Below are 16664 nucleotides of genomic sequence, written 5' to 3'. Positions count from 1 at the left end.
GGTCTCCCCGCAGGAGGGGTCGGGCTGCGGGGGCACCGCAGCTGAGGCGGCTTCCAGAAAAGGCCCTTTCGGCTCCCCCCTCCCCCCGTACGTCACCCCCTGGGAGACCTGTTGATGCTTTTCCATCTCACTTCTCTGTCTGTATTTGCTGCTGTTTCATTTTTAAATGCTCACGGCGTGCTGAGCTCTGCAGCTTTTGTGTAAATGAAGGACGTTCCGTCTTCCCGAGGAGTTAATATCTTCAGATTGGTGGGGAACCTAGGAGAGAAAATAATGTAAATTTAATCTTTCTGCCATGTTTTAATCTCGCTGCAGTTGCCCTGATGGGCTTCCTGCTCTTGTTTTCAGCCTTCCCACCCCCAAGACATGAATCACAGAATTGAGAGTTGCTTCTTCTTTCCACCTTCTCTGTATGCCCATTGCTCTAACTATTCTGTGGTCTTCATTAGTGTCCTTCCTTCTTCGTGGTCCCATCCTTTAAAAAAAAATTGTAGCTTTTGAACAGGATGTTGGAGGAGTTCCAGTTATATTAGGAACCTCTTATTAGTACAGTAGGGGAATAGTACATTACAGGGGTCTTAGGAAAGCTGGGGAGGGACTTGGGATAAGGGCAGGGAGGGATGGGATGAGGGGGGACAGATTAAAACTGGGAGAGGGAGATTGAGGTGAGACATGAGGAGGAAATTCTTTGCTGTGAGGGTGGTGAGACTCTGGCCCAGGTTGCCCAGGGAAGCTGTGGCTGGCCCATCCCTGGGAGGGTTTGAGGGCAGGTTGGATGGGGCTTGGAGCAGCCTGGGCTGGTGGGAGGTGTCCCTGCCCATGCAGGTGGTTGGAACCTGATGGTCTTTAGGGTCCCCTCCAACCCAAACCATTGTATGATTATTGTGTTCTGTAATGAACACAGTGAACTTTTGGCTCTTCTCTCTCCTTTTAATGAAAAGGCAGGAGGGAAGGAAAGACAACTCCTGTGCTCTAAGACCACCTTGCTGACTTGACTTTGTGTAAAGTGGTGGCAGAGGTGGCACTTCTGCAGCCTGGGGCTTGTGTCCTTGGTGTCGTTGTTCTGCTGATCCACTCTGAGGGAAAGGCTCAGTGTGGTCCTGGAACTGCTTTTGACCACCTTGTCCTTCTGCACTGGCTGTGCTTGCACCAGTGCTGTTTCCCTTGGAGCTGGACTGGTGTATTGCAGCAGTTGGGCATTCTAGGAAAACATGGGATCACAATAGAAAGGGAAGCAAGAGTGACTGACAGGAAACAACACTGAATGTTTCCGGTCCTGTGCTAATGAAACTAACCAAGTGGAAAATACTTGCTAATCTGAGAGTTCCCTGATAGAAACGTGCAGTCTGGCCTTCATTTTCCAGAAAGGTAAAGATGGCTCTAATGTCACTCTCCATTCTCAAGCTCTTATCAGCTTGGATGTTTGGATGAGGCTTTCCTATTTAGATTCTGCCTCCTACTTTCAGATGCCAAATAATTCCTTTATCAGTGGTTCTGCTGTTCTTAGCTTTGCTGTTGCTCCTTTCTTAGAACAATACTGGTAAGTTTTGGGTTTCTATGTGGTGGCATTGCTCATATTATTGCTTTTGAAGGCAAGGGAATCACCAATGCACCATCCAAAACAAAGTCAACATTTGAGTTCTGCCTGGATCTGCTGTTGGAGCTGAAGTCCTCTTTGTGCCACAGCTCTGTGGTGTGGAGCTTGGACTGATGTTCTACAGCAGCTTTCCAAGTCATGCAGTGGTTTTTTTTTTTCCTCACTCTCTTAATGTCTCCAGTCAGTGGCCTCCATTTTGCCCTACACATCTGGATGAAGTTCCCGTTTTAGCTCAAGTCTATGTACTTAGCTCTGTTCTTCTGATTTTAGTTTTTCATAACAATATGATTGGAAAAGCTGACACTACTTCCCACTTCTATCACTGCAGAGGTTTTTTTCCTGTCTGTTTGTTCCCTTGCAGCCTTTCAGATGTCTGCAGGGTTTAGCATTCCAGGAAAAACTGTCATCTTTACAGTTGTGATATGCAAAGTATGACAGATAAATAGAGGCTTCTGCCTGTATGTTGCCTTATAAATACTGGGCTTTAATTATATGAAATTAACAAAAAGGCATCTTATTCACTGGTTGGATTCTTAATAACTTTTTAAACCCCTTAAGATGAACAAAAGAGCCAGAGTTCACATAGACAACAGACTTCTACTGAACTTTCTAAAATTCTCCAGCTCAAACATAAAGCCCTGTATCCCATGTACTGAGAAACATCCTGGAAGTTTTCCAAACATTTCTGAAAAACATCTTGGAAAACCAAGCATATACTTTCCTTGGAATGTAGCTGTTCAAGGTGATCATCAGCTGTGACCCACTTGAACTCAGGGCTGCTGTTATGGCTGCAAAGGTTCAATACCAAGGCTTGATTCCTTGATGGGCAGGGTTTGCTTAACTAGTAGATGTGGCCCAGCTTGTCACAGAGACCTCTCCCCTCTGCCCACCCTGAACAAGTCTTAAATCATGATAGAAGCTGCTTACCAAGTCAATAGGCTGTAAAGCTTTGAAAATAATTTCCCAGGCTCCATAACTGTCAGAAGGGAAGACCCATCTTTTAAGACCTCTTTGGTTTAGTTAGGAAGTGACACTTGGACAATGCATGAGATTTTCTGGATAGAAGATGGACCTGATTCTGCTTTCACTTTGCTATGTTCTCCAAGGGTGCTTTGCTGCAGAGCTGTGGCTGGTATAGTAGTTTTGGAATTCCCTGTTCGCTTTGCATTTGCAAATTAAGGAGGATTTCAAATGAGTGACCAGGACCTGGAGGTTTCTCTGATATCCAAGGGTGCTAGACTTGATCTTTTAAACATTTCAAGCCTCCTGTCCACGTTTGTTTGTAGCCCCCAGAGCAGGTACTGCAAACAACATATCTCAGCTGCTTTGCACACCCCTGAGGAGGCTTATTTGGTTCTAAGTTGACAGGTTCCATCTCAGATTTGAAAGCTACCATAGGAAGGAAACTAAAATTTCTTTTGGATGGTATTTGTGGTTGTTCTGTGTTGTCTGACTCTGAGGCTTTTGGGATTAATTGGGTTTTACTGGATAAATGCCCCCAAAGTTTTTGCTTCAGACAATAATTCTGGTGTGATTTACCAGTTGTCATGTGCTGCTAAAGCTGTGTAGATGCACTGAACTTCTGCTGGAACAGACTGAATGCTTGGATATACTGCTCTGTATAGAGACATTGATGTTTCTCTCCAAAACTTGCTTCTTAAAAGATGCACAAGGAATCTTCTTTGGTAGTTTGAGGCTCAGTTGTTTAGACATCTAGATATCTGTTCTCAGAGAAAATAAATACTGCATAGATCTGACTCCCTGCCACCTTCCTTTTCTCTTCCAGCTCTTCTAGGTGTTTGTGTACAAGGATCCAGTCTTCAGTGTTCATCTGTTGGAGACATTATTCCAACTTGTATCTTTTGGGTTCCAGAATGACAGTTGGTACAAAACAGGAACACCAGTAGCTGACTTTTCTGCTTTCACTGGGTCTCTGCTCAGCAACAGTTGTTATTTGAGCCAGTATGTAGTGTGACTTTTATAATGTGGCTGTGGTACAGCCAAAAATCACTTGTGTCCCCTCTCAGCCTTTGGCAAAATTGCTTCTGGCAACTTGCTCCTATTGGGGCAGTCAAGTGACATTTATTTCACCCCCACACACACCCCTTTGTTTTGTGAGCACATTGAGTTACATCCCTGTAAACAAATGATTTTTAATGGCACAACTTGGATTGTGATTTGTGACTTGGTCAAGGAAGAGCTGCTTCTGAGAGCAAGAGAAAAGGAAACTCTGGGGCTCAGACTTGGGGATATTCTGAAAGATTTTAGAACTTTCCTGCAGGGCACAAAAAAATGTTACAGCCTTGGAGCTTCTCAAGGTAAAAGGGAGTAATCAAGTCAGGCAGAGTGTGGCTAAACTTTATCTAGAGTGTGGAATGCAACCAGAAAGAAATAACATGTTTGAATTATAATAATCAAATTAAAAGGATTTGGTTTTCTATACTTTCACATGGGATTAAAATTGCCTCTTGACTTTGTTGGAACCTACTGGTACGAGATTTTCTGTGTAATATTCTATATAGTAATTGGAAGGTCTGGTGTGTACAGTTCATGACAACTGTGCAGGCTTCTCGTGAAGAGAACTCACACATTTTTCACACCCTGAGTTTGTCAAGTTTGTGTTGGAAGAAGCAGCATATGGTGCATGTAAATCTGCTGGTGGGGTTGTGTTTCTTCAGATTAAATTGACGCTTGCCTTTCCTGCTGGGAATAGCATCACAGGGCACCGTTTCTTTAGCTCTTGTTTGTTTGAGTTTTGGAGTGTCTGATATTGTATCAGAAGCTATTTCTGTTGATGTAGCACCTCTCCTGTGAGGACAGGCTGGGAGAGTTGGGGTGTTCAACCTGGAGAAGAGAAGGCTCCAGGGAAACATTAGAGCACCTTCCAGTGCCTGAAGGGGCTCCAGGAAAGCTGGGGAGGGACTTGGGACAAGGGCAGAGAGGGAGAGGACAAGGAGGAATGGATTAAAACTGGAGAGGGGGAATGCTTACAAGCTGGAAGAGGGGAGATTGAGATGAGATCTGAGGAGGAAATTCTTTGCTGTGAGGGTGGTGAGAGCCTGGCCCAGGTTGCCCAGAGAAGCTGTGGCTGCCCCATCCCTGGGGGTGTTGAAGGGCAGGTTGGATGGGGCTTGGAGCAGCCTGGGCTGGTGGGAGGTGTCCCTGCCCATGCAGGGGGTTGGAACTACAGGATCTTTAAGGTCCCTTCCAACCCAAACCATTCTATGATTTATGTATAATGCTATTTAAATGAGTTGGGCACCAAGTTTTTTCCTGCCTCTCCTGTAAAGAGCACATATACTCTGGGAGCCATCTGAGGAGGAGTCTGTTCTTACCTTTCCTCGGTGTGCCATTGTTGGGTGGTAGTTTGCAGTTCCATTTGCAGTTATGCACCAGGCTAAATCTCAGTAACCAGTGGAAACACTTAGTGTTATTTCAGTGCATGTTGGGTGAGGTTTGTAACTGGTTGTGTGTGGTAACTGGTGAGCAACATCCTTGGGTTGGTTCATGACTTGGGTGCAAAGCTTTTTCAGTCTCCTTACAAGTAGTTGAAACAACTAGAAATTGGCTTGCATGTTTCTTCTTCTCCATTCTTCTTATGACTGCAGCAAACCACAATTAAAACTTTTTGGCCGGAAGAGCTAATCAGCTTTGTGTTTTTTAAAGCTTCTCTCTAAATTTAGACCATTTTCTGTCTTGCAGGCTGCTATATGGCAAGCACTTAACCACTATGCTTATCGGGATGCAGTGTTCCTTGCAGAACGATTATATGCAGAAGGTATGTACTTTGCAAATATCCAATTGGTGCTTTTTTTTTTTCAATTTTGATTTGAGATTTTTTTTTTTTACCTTCTAGTCCTGCTTTGATTTACTCTTGTTGTTGTGATAATGAAGTTTAACTTTCTGCTCGGGGGAAAGCGGAAGAATGCCTCGCAATTAGGCTGGAAAATCAAATCATGTAACAGCAGCAATGTTGGTTTACAGTAAAACCTCCTTGAAAAAATAACCTCAGAGTTGTTTGTTTAAATCTAGAGGGTTGTTTTAGGTGAGGCATCAGGAAGAAATTCTTCACCATGAGGGTAGGAGGGCACTAGAATAGGTTGCCCAGGGTGGTTGTGGCTGCCCCTTCCCTAGAAGTGTTCAAGGGCAGGTTGGATGAGGCTTGTGCAGCCTGGTCTGGTGGGAGGTGTCTCTGCTCATGGCAGGGAGGTTGGAACCTGATCATCTTTAAGGTCCCTTCCAACCCAAACCATTCTAGGATTCTGTGATGTTTACAATGACCTTTTGTATGCTATCAAATGGGAGAAAGCTTTTTAATAACCTTAAGCATTGCACATTGTTCCAAAGGTACTTGAGGGCAGGTGCAGTGCACAAATTCTAGAAACTGTCTTGATCTTGAAAGCTGTCAGTTAATAATCCTGTTTGCAGATCTTGGTTTGTGGGTTAACTGAAAGAGAGAGTCTTGTGATAAGAGAAACTTGTAGTAAAATGGAGACAAGGAGCATCAGAAGGTGTGGAATAGGTATCTCCTGTTGGATTCTTCTTAACTTCATTGGAATGCTGTCAGGTCTAGGATACCTTGGATATTGAGGAGGCAGCACTAACACAAATCCACACTTTTCCTGGGTGCTTCAAAGACAGTTTCCTTCTTGCATTCTGGTCCTTCTTCCTTAGTCTTTCTTCCATGGCCTCAGATAGGCTCTTTGTTCTTTTTTTGCTTTTCTCCTCAATACTGGTGGTGATAAATTTTCTTCTCTTGTGAAAGGTATTGTCCCCTGGTCACTAACATGAAAAAGAACACTACTCAAGCTAAAATATAAGCGTAATATAATTTCTCATGCTAAACAACCTCACTTTATAATGTGACTTAAACTGGATAACCTGCTTTTTGTGCTCTGTGTTTGTAATGAAATGTTTTGCTTTCAGTGTTTTGCCTGATGTGCCCACAGTGCACTTCTTGACACTGGAAGCACAGAACTAATTTTTGAGAAATAGAGGCTTTTTTCCCCTCATATCAAGGTTACCTATGAAATCTGGAATCTTCCTTCACGTGCTTAAAAAAGGAGTGTTGTGTAGATGATTATGGAACCTTACAATCTAGATATGCATAAAAGAAACAGTGTTTTAGGGATGATATCTCAGCTGAACACAGCACATTCTGAGATGCAGGGAATTGCTGGATTGAAGGTAATTGCCCTGGATGAAGAAAGGAAGAAAATCCACTTTTTGCAGCAGCCAGGAGAAAAATATTACAATGCTGGTGTTATCTTTGTAGAATAATACTCTGCAAGGGTACTTCAAACAGCTTTTTTTCAGTGGCTAGCAGTGCTGAGAGAACAGCATGCATGCTGTCACTTGGTTCAAGCAATTAACTGCTAACAAAACATCTGGCTTTTGGTTAAAATAAGTAGTTATTCTGCAGGGCAGAAACTGCTGAACTTGAATACCCTGGCTCTGTGTTGTCAGTAGGGATTTTACTCTGAGAAGTTCTTTTTTAAGTTCAACTGCAATTACTGCTCTTGTGGGGACGTGTGTGGTTTGGTAGTTACCCAGAACTCTTGAAATGTGTTAAATTAGTGGAGGAAAGAATTTATTTAACTTGAATTTTCTAAAAGATCCTCTGATGTTTTTAGCATAAGGCTAATAAAATGTCCTTCTCTCTTTGGGTCTTCCCTTTGCCATTTTCACTGTCTGAGTGATGACACAAAATAGTCAGGTTTGGGTTAGCAAAGAATCTGAGCAGGTTGCCCAAAGAGAATTTTGGATGATGCCCATATTGATTTTTCTGAAAAGTTCAATGTAAATAGATGAACAAACATCAGAATTGTCTCTTTTAATGCTGAATTCCATCTGCATGGTAGTGTGTTCTGAAAATGAAAGTGTAATTCTTAATTGTTTGGAGACTGGAGTTGCTTGCCTTTCTAGACAACCTTTCTTTGATGTAAAATACAGAGTTGTGTAAGGGTGATCTGAGTGTAACATTTGAGGAAGTAATAATAGGGAAAGCTTGTCACTGGGTATCTTCTTTTTTTGCTTAAAAACTCAAAAATGGGGTTAAAATGAAGTCATACAGTTATTTCACACAAACATAATGCTCAAATTAACACCACAGCATTTGAATGCTCACCAGTGTCTCACAAAAGTGCATTTTCTAGTGTTTAGAACTTTAGCTGATAATTCTACAGTAAGGTTTTAATTTCCTTCAGGGCTTGGCTCTGTCTTTTATGCTGTAATCACAAGTAAAATTGACAATTCTGACCTCAGTCTTAAATCTGGGTGCCAAGTCAAGCTCTTTGAATAGTACATTCTTGGCATGGTACATAATTAATCTCTGCAGTGGAAGAAGTGTTGAAGCACACATAGAATCTAAATACTTCCAGTTTCTGCTGTAGAGAAATGTTTGTCTTGATTACTCTTGTTCTCTGCTTAGACTTGGCTACTTCATTCAGAATTTAGAAACCTGTGAGAACTCTGCTTGGGGACAGGATTTCATAGAATCATAGAATGGTTTGGGTTGGAAGGGGCCTTAAAGATGATCATGCAGATCCAACCCCCCGGCATGGGCATGGACACCTCCCACCAGCCCAGCCTGCTCCAAGCCCCATCCAACCTGCCCTTCAACACTGCCAGGGATGGGGCAGCCACAGCTTCCCTGGGCAACCTGGGCCAGGCTCTCACCACCCTCACACTAAAGAATTTCCTCCTCATGTCTCACCTCAATCTCCCTCTCCCAGTTTTAATCCATTCCCCCTCATCCCATCCCTCTTATCCCTTGTCCAAAGTCTCTCCCCAGCTTTCCTGGAGCCCCCTCAGACCATGGAAGGTGCTCTAAGGTCCCCCCATCACTACTTCTTAATATAAAATAACACATCTGAATGGTAACTTCAATTTCTCTAAAGAAATTGTCTGTGTAGGCAGTGAAAAGGACAAGAATTAATTTTGGGGTAGAGGTGACCGGTAATTGATTCATTAAAATCAGAAAATCTGCTCCACCAAGTCATGTCAAGATAACTGTTAGAAAAATAACAGAAGTGAAATTGCAAACAGCAAAAGGAAAGTTGAAATTGGAATTAAAATTATTATTTAGGCTGAAATTATTCTTCCTACAGGAAGTTCCTATACTTCCTGATGGCTATTACTGGGCCAGTGGTCATGTAGTGGTGTGAGGAGTGACTTGCAGGGGTGACAGTACTGAGCCACATCTTGGGGTGACCAACAAGTTGTTAAAATAGTTCTGTGCTGCTGGAGATGACTGATTCACTTGTCTTGCTGTTATTTTGACAACAAGCTGGCTAATCACTTCTTCAGATTGGGTAGCCAGAAGGATCAAAGTTCTTTTACAGCAGTAGGTGCCAAGAGCTGGTCTGACCCTACAATAAACTGACACATGGAAGTTTGTTATAGGCTGACAAATAAAGAAATGCACTTTTTTCAGTAATTAACTTCTCTAATACCAATGCTTGGTTTCTTGTGTCTTGTTCCTAGCTGCCTTCTACTCCCTGTTCCCAAATTCCTTCTATCAAAATGGTAAACTGATGATTTCTTTGTCATTTTGGTTTTTAGTACATTCAGAAGAAGCCCTGTTTTTACTGGCAACGTGTTACTACCGCTCAGGAAAGGCCTACAAAGCTTACAGGCTCCTCAAGGGACACAGCTGCACTACCCCCCAGTGTAAATACCTGCTTGCAAAATGCTGTGTTGACCTCAGCAAGTAAGTAAACCCTTTGTTCTGTCAAGGATTACAAATGTGTTCATTTTTTTTAGAACCTGTCATATTGCACAAGCTGGGAATTCCTTGGTCCTTCAGCTCTAAAGATTCTTTTCAGTTCAGTTAATTTTGTTTTCAGATCTAGACCTAATGAGCAGGAGCCCATATTGCAGAAACCTCTAAAAAGCATTGAGTAACTTCCAAAGGAGTTGTCAGGCTTGTGTAGGGGGAGAAAGATCTGACTCCTGAAATGACACAAGGAGAACAGCCTGGGAAGTGTTTCTTTTGGGTTTCTCTGATACTTTGGTTATTCCATGCAGTGTTTCCAATATGAATTTAATGGCCATGGAACCAAAATGCAGATCTCTGGAGACAGGAGGAAAAGCTCCTTAGTCTTTGATACCCTCTTTAGTAGGCAAGTCCTGTGACATCTTTAGAGTAGCAAGGATGTCTTAGCTTGTTTTGACACTCTTTTTTGGAGCTATTAGGATACAGGTTTCTTTGCATCTCCTGTTGAAAAGGAAATCATGTTAATGTTCTACTTGGAAAGGTCCCAGTGGAATAAATTGGAAGCTGATCATTCCCTCCCTTGCTCTTACAAAGTCTGCTGTGTGCATGTAGTACATCAGCTTCTGAACTGATTTCAGTTAGGTGAGATTTTAAAAATCTACTCTTTAGAATGTGTTTAACTGTCATTTTTGTTACAGTTATATGATGAGTTATATATCATTTATACTGATGTACCTTATTTTCTTGTGGGAATGGTCTAAACTGATAGAAGCATCCATCTACAACTCTAATTTCAAGTGGAGGCAAGAAGAGATGATTTGTTTGTGCAGATGTTGGTCTTAAATGCCAGAGGAATGCATCCCATCCCAGAAGTTGTGTAAAGCCATTTTCAAGCCTAATAGTGAGTGGCCCATTCCATGTGATTCCTCTTTTGAGCCCCTCTTGAAATAAAACAAGGTGTTAAAATTCCAAATCTGTGCCAAGTCCCAGGACTGGATCTTAACCAAGTGCCTGGAGTCTTACAGATCTCTTTCTTAGTAGGGCAGCAAAGCCAAAGAAGGGCTCTCTTAGCTTGTTAATAGGTAAAGTCTGTCCCGAGCTGATGCCAGGGGGTTACCAGCAGTCAGGATGCTTCTGTGCTTCCCCCCTCCAGTGTGGAGGGCTTTTGGAATGAGACCAAGGGCTCACACCTTGGGTTTGCCTCTTGCAGAGGAACAGTCCCTGTGGGACCTTATTTTAGAGTGGGAATTAGAGCACCAAGCTCACCAGTTGTTACTGAGACCAGTGTTTGGTTTACGAATTAACCAGTTTATTAAGGGCTCACATAAACTGAGGGACCAACGTTCAGGAGGGGTAGACTAGGTTTATATTGGGGAAATAATTCAAAAGCACTATGGTCTTAATAAATACACACTCTGAGGGAAAGGGGTGGAATCAGTGGGGTAAAAGGGTAGGAGTGCAGGAAAGTTAGTGTCTGTGTGTGTGTGTGTTTACCCTTCCACAGCCTGTGGCTCCTGGGATGTGGGTTCCTTCTGCATGACAGGGCTCAGCAGCAGGTCCGTAGGGGCCTTCCCGGTACCAAGGGCATCAGGTTGGGGTGGGCTCAGGCGGGGCAGCTCCAGCCAGGCAGGCTCCGGTAGCAGCGCTCCCTGGGGGCGGGAACGGGTGCCCCTCCTCGGCTTCTCCGGGCAGTGGTGCTGCTGTTCCAGGAGGCTTCAGGTGCTGCAGCAGGGTCTCCTCCAGGTTCCCATGGCTTCAGGTGCTGCAGCAGGGTCTCCTCCAGGTTCCTATGGTTTCTGGTACTGCAGCAGGGTCTCCTCCAGGTTCCCATGGCAGGGAGGGATGGGATGAGGGGGAATAGATAACTGGAAGAGGGGAGATTTAGGTGAGACATCAGGAAGAAATTCTTCACCATGAGGGCAGTAAGGCACTGGAAGAGGTTGCCCAGGGAAGCTGTGGCTGCCCCATCACTGACAGTGTTGAAGGGCAGGTTGGATGGGGCTTGGAGCAGTTTGGGCTGGTGGGAGGTGTCCCTGCCCATGCAGGGGGGTTGGATCTACATGATGGATCTACATGATGTTGAAGGTCCCTTCCAACCCAAACCAGCCTGTTATTCAATGATTAGGTGCTTCTGGAAAAGGCCTGTTGTGTTACATGTCTCTGGTTTTGGAGTGGTGTGGGGTTTGGCATTTGTTTTGTTTTTCTCACTCCCCCAGTAGAGATGTTTGGCTTCAGAGTGCTGCACACCTCTGTGTTCCTAGAGGAATCCATCACTTTTTGACAATTCACCTGCAGGACGTAGTTTGGATGTGGTTTGAAGCCTGTGAACACTGACAGTGGATTTCTCTTGTTTGCAGCAGGGTGAAAACACTGGCCTGCCATTTCTGTGAGCCTTGTAACCCCTTTAAACCTCTTTGTTTTTTACAAAGACTTGCAGAAGGAGAGCAGATCCTGTCTGGTGGAGTGCTGAATAAACAGAAAAGCCATGATGACATTGTTATGGAGTTTGGTGACTCTGCATGCTTTACACTCTCCTTACTGGGCCATGTTTACTGGTAATGTTGCTTTTTTATTTTGTCTAATAAAGCTTGAGGGTTTTTTTATTTGAGCCCAATTTTAGTCAAGTATATTTTTAGTCACCACAGGGTACACGTGTCTCTGGGTTATATTTTGGGATATGATGGGTGCAGGTATATGGTTGTGGACACCATTTAACTTGGGAATGCAAGAGTGGTTGATCTTTCACCCAGTAATTCTGACTGAAAACACAAATTCCCCTTTTTCAGGTTGTTAATCATGCAATTCAATTGGGTTTGTTCTATATTCTTCCCTAAGAAGCTCTCAGGGCCGGTCACAGTGTTGCTATTATGGGTTTTTGTGTCTATAAAGCAGATGTGTGGCCAGTCAGAATAACTTCCCAAATTTCAACATATTGCTTTTGCCTAGATACAAGAAAGGCTTCAGAAAATGTGAACAGATTGAATGGGAATAGCAGAGTTCTTGGAGTCTTCCCTAGAGTACCTGTTCTCAGTTTATTTCCAAAGAAGCTGTCTTAGTAGCCAGATACTTAGATGTTCAATTTAGCCCCTAATTTCTATGCAAAATGATTATCCATAGATATTTAAAGTGGTTGGAGGGTTAGCAATCAGGCTACTGTTTGTGAAAACAAATACCTTAAAAAGCTGTTGCAGAGACCAGCATCTTCCTGAAACAAAAATCCTCAAGTTTATGTAACTCCTCTTTGAGATCCATGTCTGAGGAACCTTCATCCGTGTCTAAATATGTCAAATAACCTGAAAATAACTCAGTATTATTCAGTGGCTTGAAAAAATGAGGAATGTTGCTGTGACTCCCCACTTGCTTTTGCTTTTCAACTCCTCTTCTGGAAAGCTACCTTGGGCACAAAGTCTTTATTCTCAACTTTCCCTGTAAATATTCTTTTTGCAGCAAGACAGACCGGCTTGCCAAAGGATCAGAATGTTACCAAAAGAGCCTTAGTTTAAATCCTTTCCTCTGGTCCCCTTTTGAATCACTCTGTGAAATAGGTGAGTCTGCAGGGGTTTTACTAGTGAAGATCTTTTCTACCTTTCTGGTTATGTCAAGCTTTCTGATTTGCCATCACTGTGTGGAAAGGTTTCTTTTACTCCTTGTCCAGCTTTAGTAAGGAAAATGTGAGCAGAATTCTTTGGGAGTGGTTTTGGGAGTAATAATGCATTTTAAATACTTGGGTTTTAGAGGTTTTGTCTGATTTTTTAATATTTTTTTTGTCCATCTTCAATACTCACGTGTTCTGGGGTTTAACAATGCTGTTTTTCTCCAGCCTACAGCTAGTAGACCTTCAGAAACTGTGCTTCTGAGAACAACTTGAAGTCTGTTTTTTAATAAAACTGGTTGTCTGGGGTTTAGTTGTAGGTTTTCGTAATGTGAGGGGTTTTCAAACAATGAAATGAGAAAGCACCCGTTAAGTTACTTTGCCCCCTCTCCTTGTTTCAGCCTGAATATTCCATGTGTCCAATCATTTAATAACCATTTCAATCTTTTTCCTGTCTTACAGGTGAAAAACCAGACCCTGACCAAACATTTAAATTGACATCTTTACAGAACTTCAGCAGCTGTCTGCCCAACACTTGCACAACCTTGGTGTCCAACCACAACATATCTCACAGGCAGCCTGAGACTGTCCTGATGGAAACACCACAAGACACAATTGTGAGTTTGGCTAAAATCATTGCATTGAAAGCAATTTTTCCAGCTGAATTGAACAATGCTAATTAGGAGCTAAACTGGGAGTGGCTGACAACTGCCTTCCATTTTTCAGGAGCTGAACAGAATCAACCTAGAATCCTCCAACTCAAAATATTCCTCCTTGAACACGGATTCTTCTATGTCTTACATTGACTCAGCTGTCATTTCACCAGATGCTGTCCCTCTTGGGTCAGGAACTGCCATCTTGTCTAAACAGGCTCAAAATAAACCAAAAACTGGGAGGAGTTTACTGGGGGGACCTGCAGCTTTGAGCCCACTGACTCCAAGGTAAGGCCTGGAGATAGGCAATTCCTGTCTCCAACTGTGCTCTTGCTGCTGCTTTTGATTTGAAAGAGGGAAAATGTCTGGTGCTGCACAACATTACTCACATGTCTTAATATTATTTATACTATAATAAATAATGCTGCAGAAGCAAAAGCTAAAGAACTTCAATAACTTCTTTTGGTCCCATCTCTTCTGTTTTTTAAACATTTGGTAATTTTTATTAGAAGAGAGGAACTGTTGGTTCAGTGTTTTCTTTATTGTGATGCTTACACTGGAAGAATCTTTAAAGGAGTATGTTTCTGCTTTGAACTAACTTTTTAAGAGCATTACTTAAAAAACAGCTCTCTTGGAAAGAACTTGTAAATAAATGCTCTGTCTTAGATGCCATCTTAATTAAACAGTGTTATGTTACAAGTCATTAACACTTGGATGGTCTGTGTCTTTTGGTAGTTGTGCAGGGAAAAGATGATTAAGTATTTTTCAATTTCAGGAAAAATAATACTTTCTATTAAAGTGTCTTTTGTAGAGGAGGATAGTAAGATATTAGAGTTAACTTTATTTCAGAACTACTTCATTGGGTTAAGTTACCCTTCTGGGTCTGTTTTAACCAGGCCAGCTCTCATGCTTTAACATTCAGACCTTGACCCTTCCTCTTCTTTTTGTTCTCAGCTTTGGAATTTTGCCACTGGAAACTCCAAGCCCTGGGGATGGATCATATTTACAAAACTACACAAACTCTTCCACTGTAATTGATGTGCCATCCACAGGAGCTCCTTCAAAGAAGGTATCTTGGGGTTCTAGAATGTGATTGCTGATCTAGGAATTTGACACTGCAGTGAACTTTTAAGGAAGAATCCATCATCCTGAGCTGTGCTGACAGGGAGGAGAACCCCACTTATCCACTGCTGACAAAATTAGTTTGGAAAAACAAACAGTTTGTCTGAGTGTGGGATTGATTGCTGCCTCCTCTAGTTGTGAGAATGGTTTGGGTTAATGAAGTGAGAAATAAATTTGTCTCATTCATATTCAGAGTAATTTAAAACAACCTAACAACTTAGCCCTTAATAGCAACTATTTAATACAACAAAATAAAATTGTTCACGAGTTCAGGTGTATTTGTGTGAGGGCAAGGGCGTTTTAATGTAACTACTACAACTGGTTTGAGTGTTGCTGTGAGAAAACGTCTTTAGACTTTTCTGAAGTGCTAGTTAAGATTTCTGTTACATTGAAACAACTGTTTCTAAAGCCTGGAAGGGTTTTAATCCGTGAAGTTTTCAGCTAACCAAGTGAGGCAGCACTAAAAAAAAATAGACCATATCTCAAGGAAAGACATCTGTGTTGTAAATATTTTAGCTTATCATGCCACTTCCTTTGGCTAGCAAAACAGATTTGTTTGCTCAACTTCAGTGCTGATGAGCAACAGTCTTTTATTTCCAGTGAAAACAAGCCCTTGTTTCCCCACCCAAGATGCACAGGGATGTGCAGAGTGTTTAGCTGGTGTTGCTGGAGACAACCTGAGGAAGGTGCTGAACCTTCTATCCACCTGCCATCAGGGTGTGCAAACACTGATGCTTTTAAACAACAAATCATTCCTGACTTTTCAGTCTGCAAGGTGCAGTCTGAAGACAATCCAAACTTAGAGTTTTCACTTTACATTTTAAAAAATTAAGGTATTTTCAAGGGTGGCTGCAAATAATGCTGGAACTTCAAGTGAGCTGAAGCAGTTCTGGAATTCTAGTTTACAGCCCAAAATACTCAGAATCCTGCTGGTGTTCTGTGGAGGGCTGACTGAAAGAATGGTGCCATTTCACTCTTGTCTTGTGTAGAGGGAGCTAAAAATTGTCTTTTTTTACTCTGGAAGAAACTGCCATAGTTGCCATAGTGATAAATGAGAGGTGGAATGTTGATGACAGAAAGGAACAAATTGTTCTTAAACTCAAAACAAAAAAACATGAGGATTTTTTCCCTGTACTTTTAGTTAACCTAGGAGTTGCATGAAGGATGTTAGTGCTTTATAGGTGGCCAACTGTTTCATAAAGCTCAGAGCAAGTAATAATGTTGAATTTCTCCAAAAGTAGAACTTGAGTTTCCACATTTGATGCTCTGGACAAATCAGTGCTCAGCTGGCCTTGCCATTCTGAGAGTGAAATTTGGGAGCTGTTGAAAACTGTTTGTCTTATTGCCCTGATACATAGAAGAGTAAAAACCAGTGAGCAGATCTTTCTTTTTTCCCCTCTTTGGCCTGTGACTGGGAAGTCTGGGATCTTACTGCATGAGCTCTGATGGTGTCCTGCCTCTGGACATTATCTGGATGTCATCTGAACATTTCCTGCAACACTTTCTATCAGTTCTTAGTCCTTTTTGTTGGTGTTGGCTTGGTTCCGGTCTGTGCTGACACAGCCTGCTGCAAGTCTGCTCCCTGTGGCTGATACAATTCCCATCCTGTAGTTGCTCAGGACCATCCAGTTTTCCACCATCCTTTCCTTTTAAAAAAAGCTTCCACACTGAATGTCAGTGACCCTGCAGTGGGCAGAAGGACAGGGTGTCAAATTTCTTTAAAAAGCAGGGAGGGGAGGCCCTGATCTGGATCCTTGACAAGAGCTCTACACCCACCTCAGACAGATTTTCTATCTGAACTTGTTCTGGGGTCTCAGGTTCACAGTCAAGTTATCACAGCTTGAAGTTCTCACACTTCAGCTGTGCCAGGATAGGCATCCAAGTACACATTTTAGCTCTCAGAAAGCATGTGAAGATTTAAGACCATGTTGTGCTGCTAAGTCATGTTACAGGATGGTAACCTGTAGGTAAAAAGTGTTTGCA

General features: G+C 42.5%; 1 protein-coding gene across 1 annotated transcript in view; it reads left to right on the top strand.

The window, feature by feature from the left end:
* The first annotated feature begins 5307 nt into the window (after positions 1-5307).
* Positions 5308-16664, top strand: part of CDC27 (cell division cycle 27) — a 22907-nt gene continuing 11550 nt past the window's right edge. The window contains 6 exon segments of the mRNA XM_010007979.1: positions 5308-5375; positions 11744-11869; positions 12762-12859; positions 13369-13523; positions 13633-13847; positions 14514-14628. Coding sequence (XP_010006281.1) covers positions 5308-5375; positions 11744-11869; positions 12762-12859; positions 13369-13523; positions 13633-13847; positions 14514-14628 — 777 coding nt within the window.

The sequence above is a fragment of the Chaetura pelagica genome, unplaced genomic scaffold (assembly GCF_000747805.2).
Source record: "Chaetura pelagica isolate M959 unplaced genomic scaffold, ChaPel_1.0 scaffold520, whole genome shotgun sequence".
In the NCBI taxonomy this organism is placed as follows: domain Eukaryota; kingdom Metazoa; phylum Chordata; class Aves; order Apodiformes; family Apodidae; genus Chaetura; species Chaetura pelagica.
Note: the sequence above shows the minus strand (reverse complement) of the source record. Positions and strands in the feature narration are given on the sequence as shown.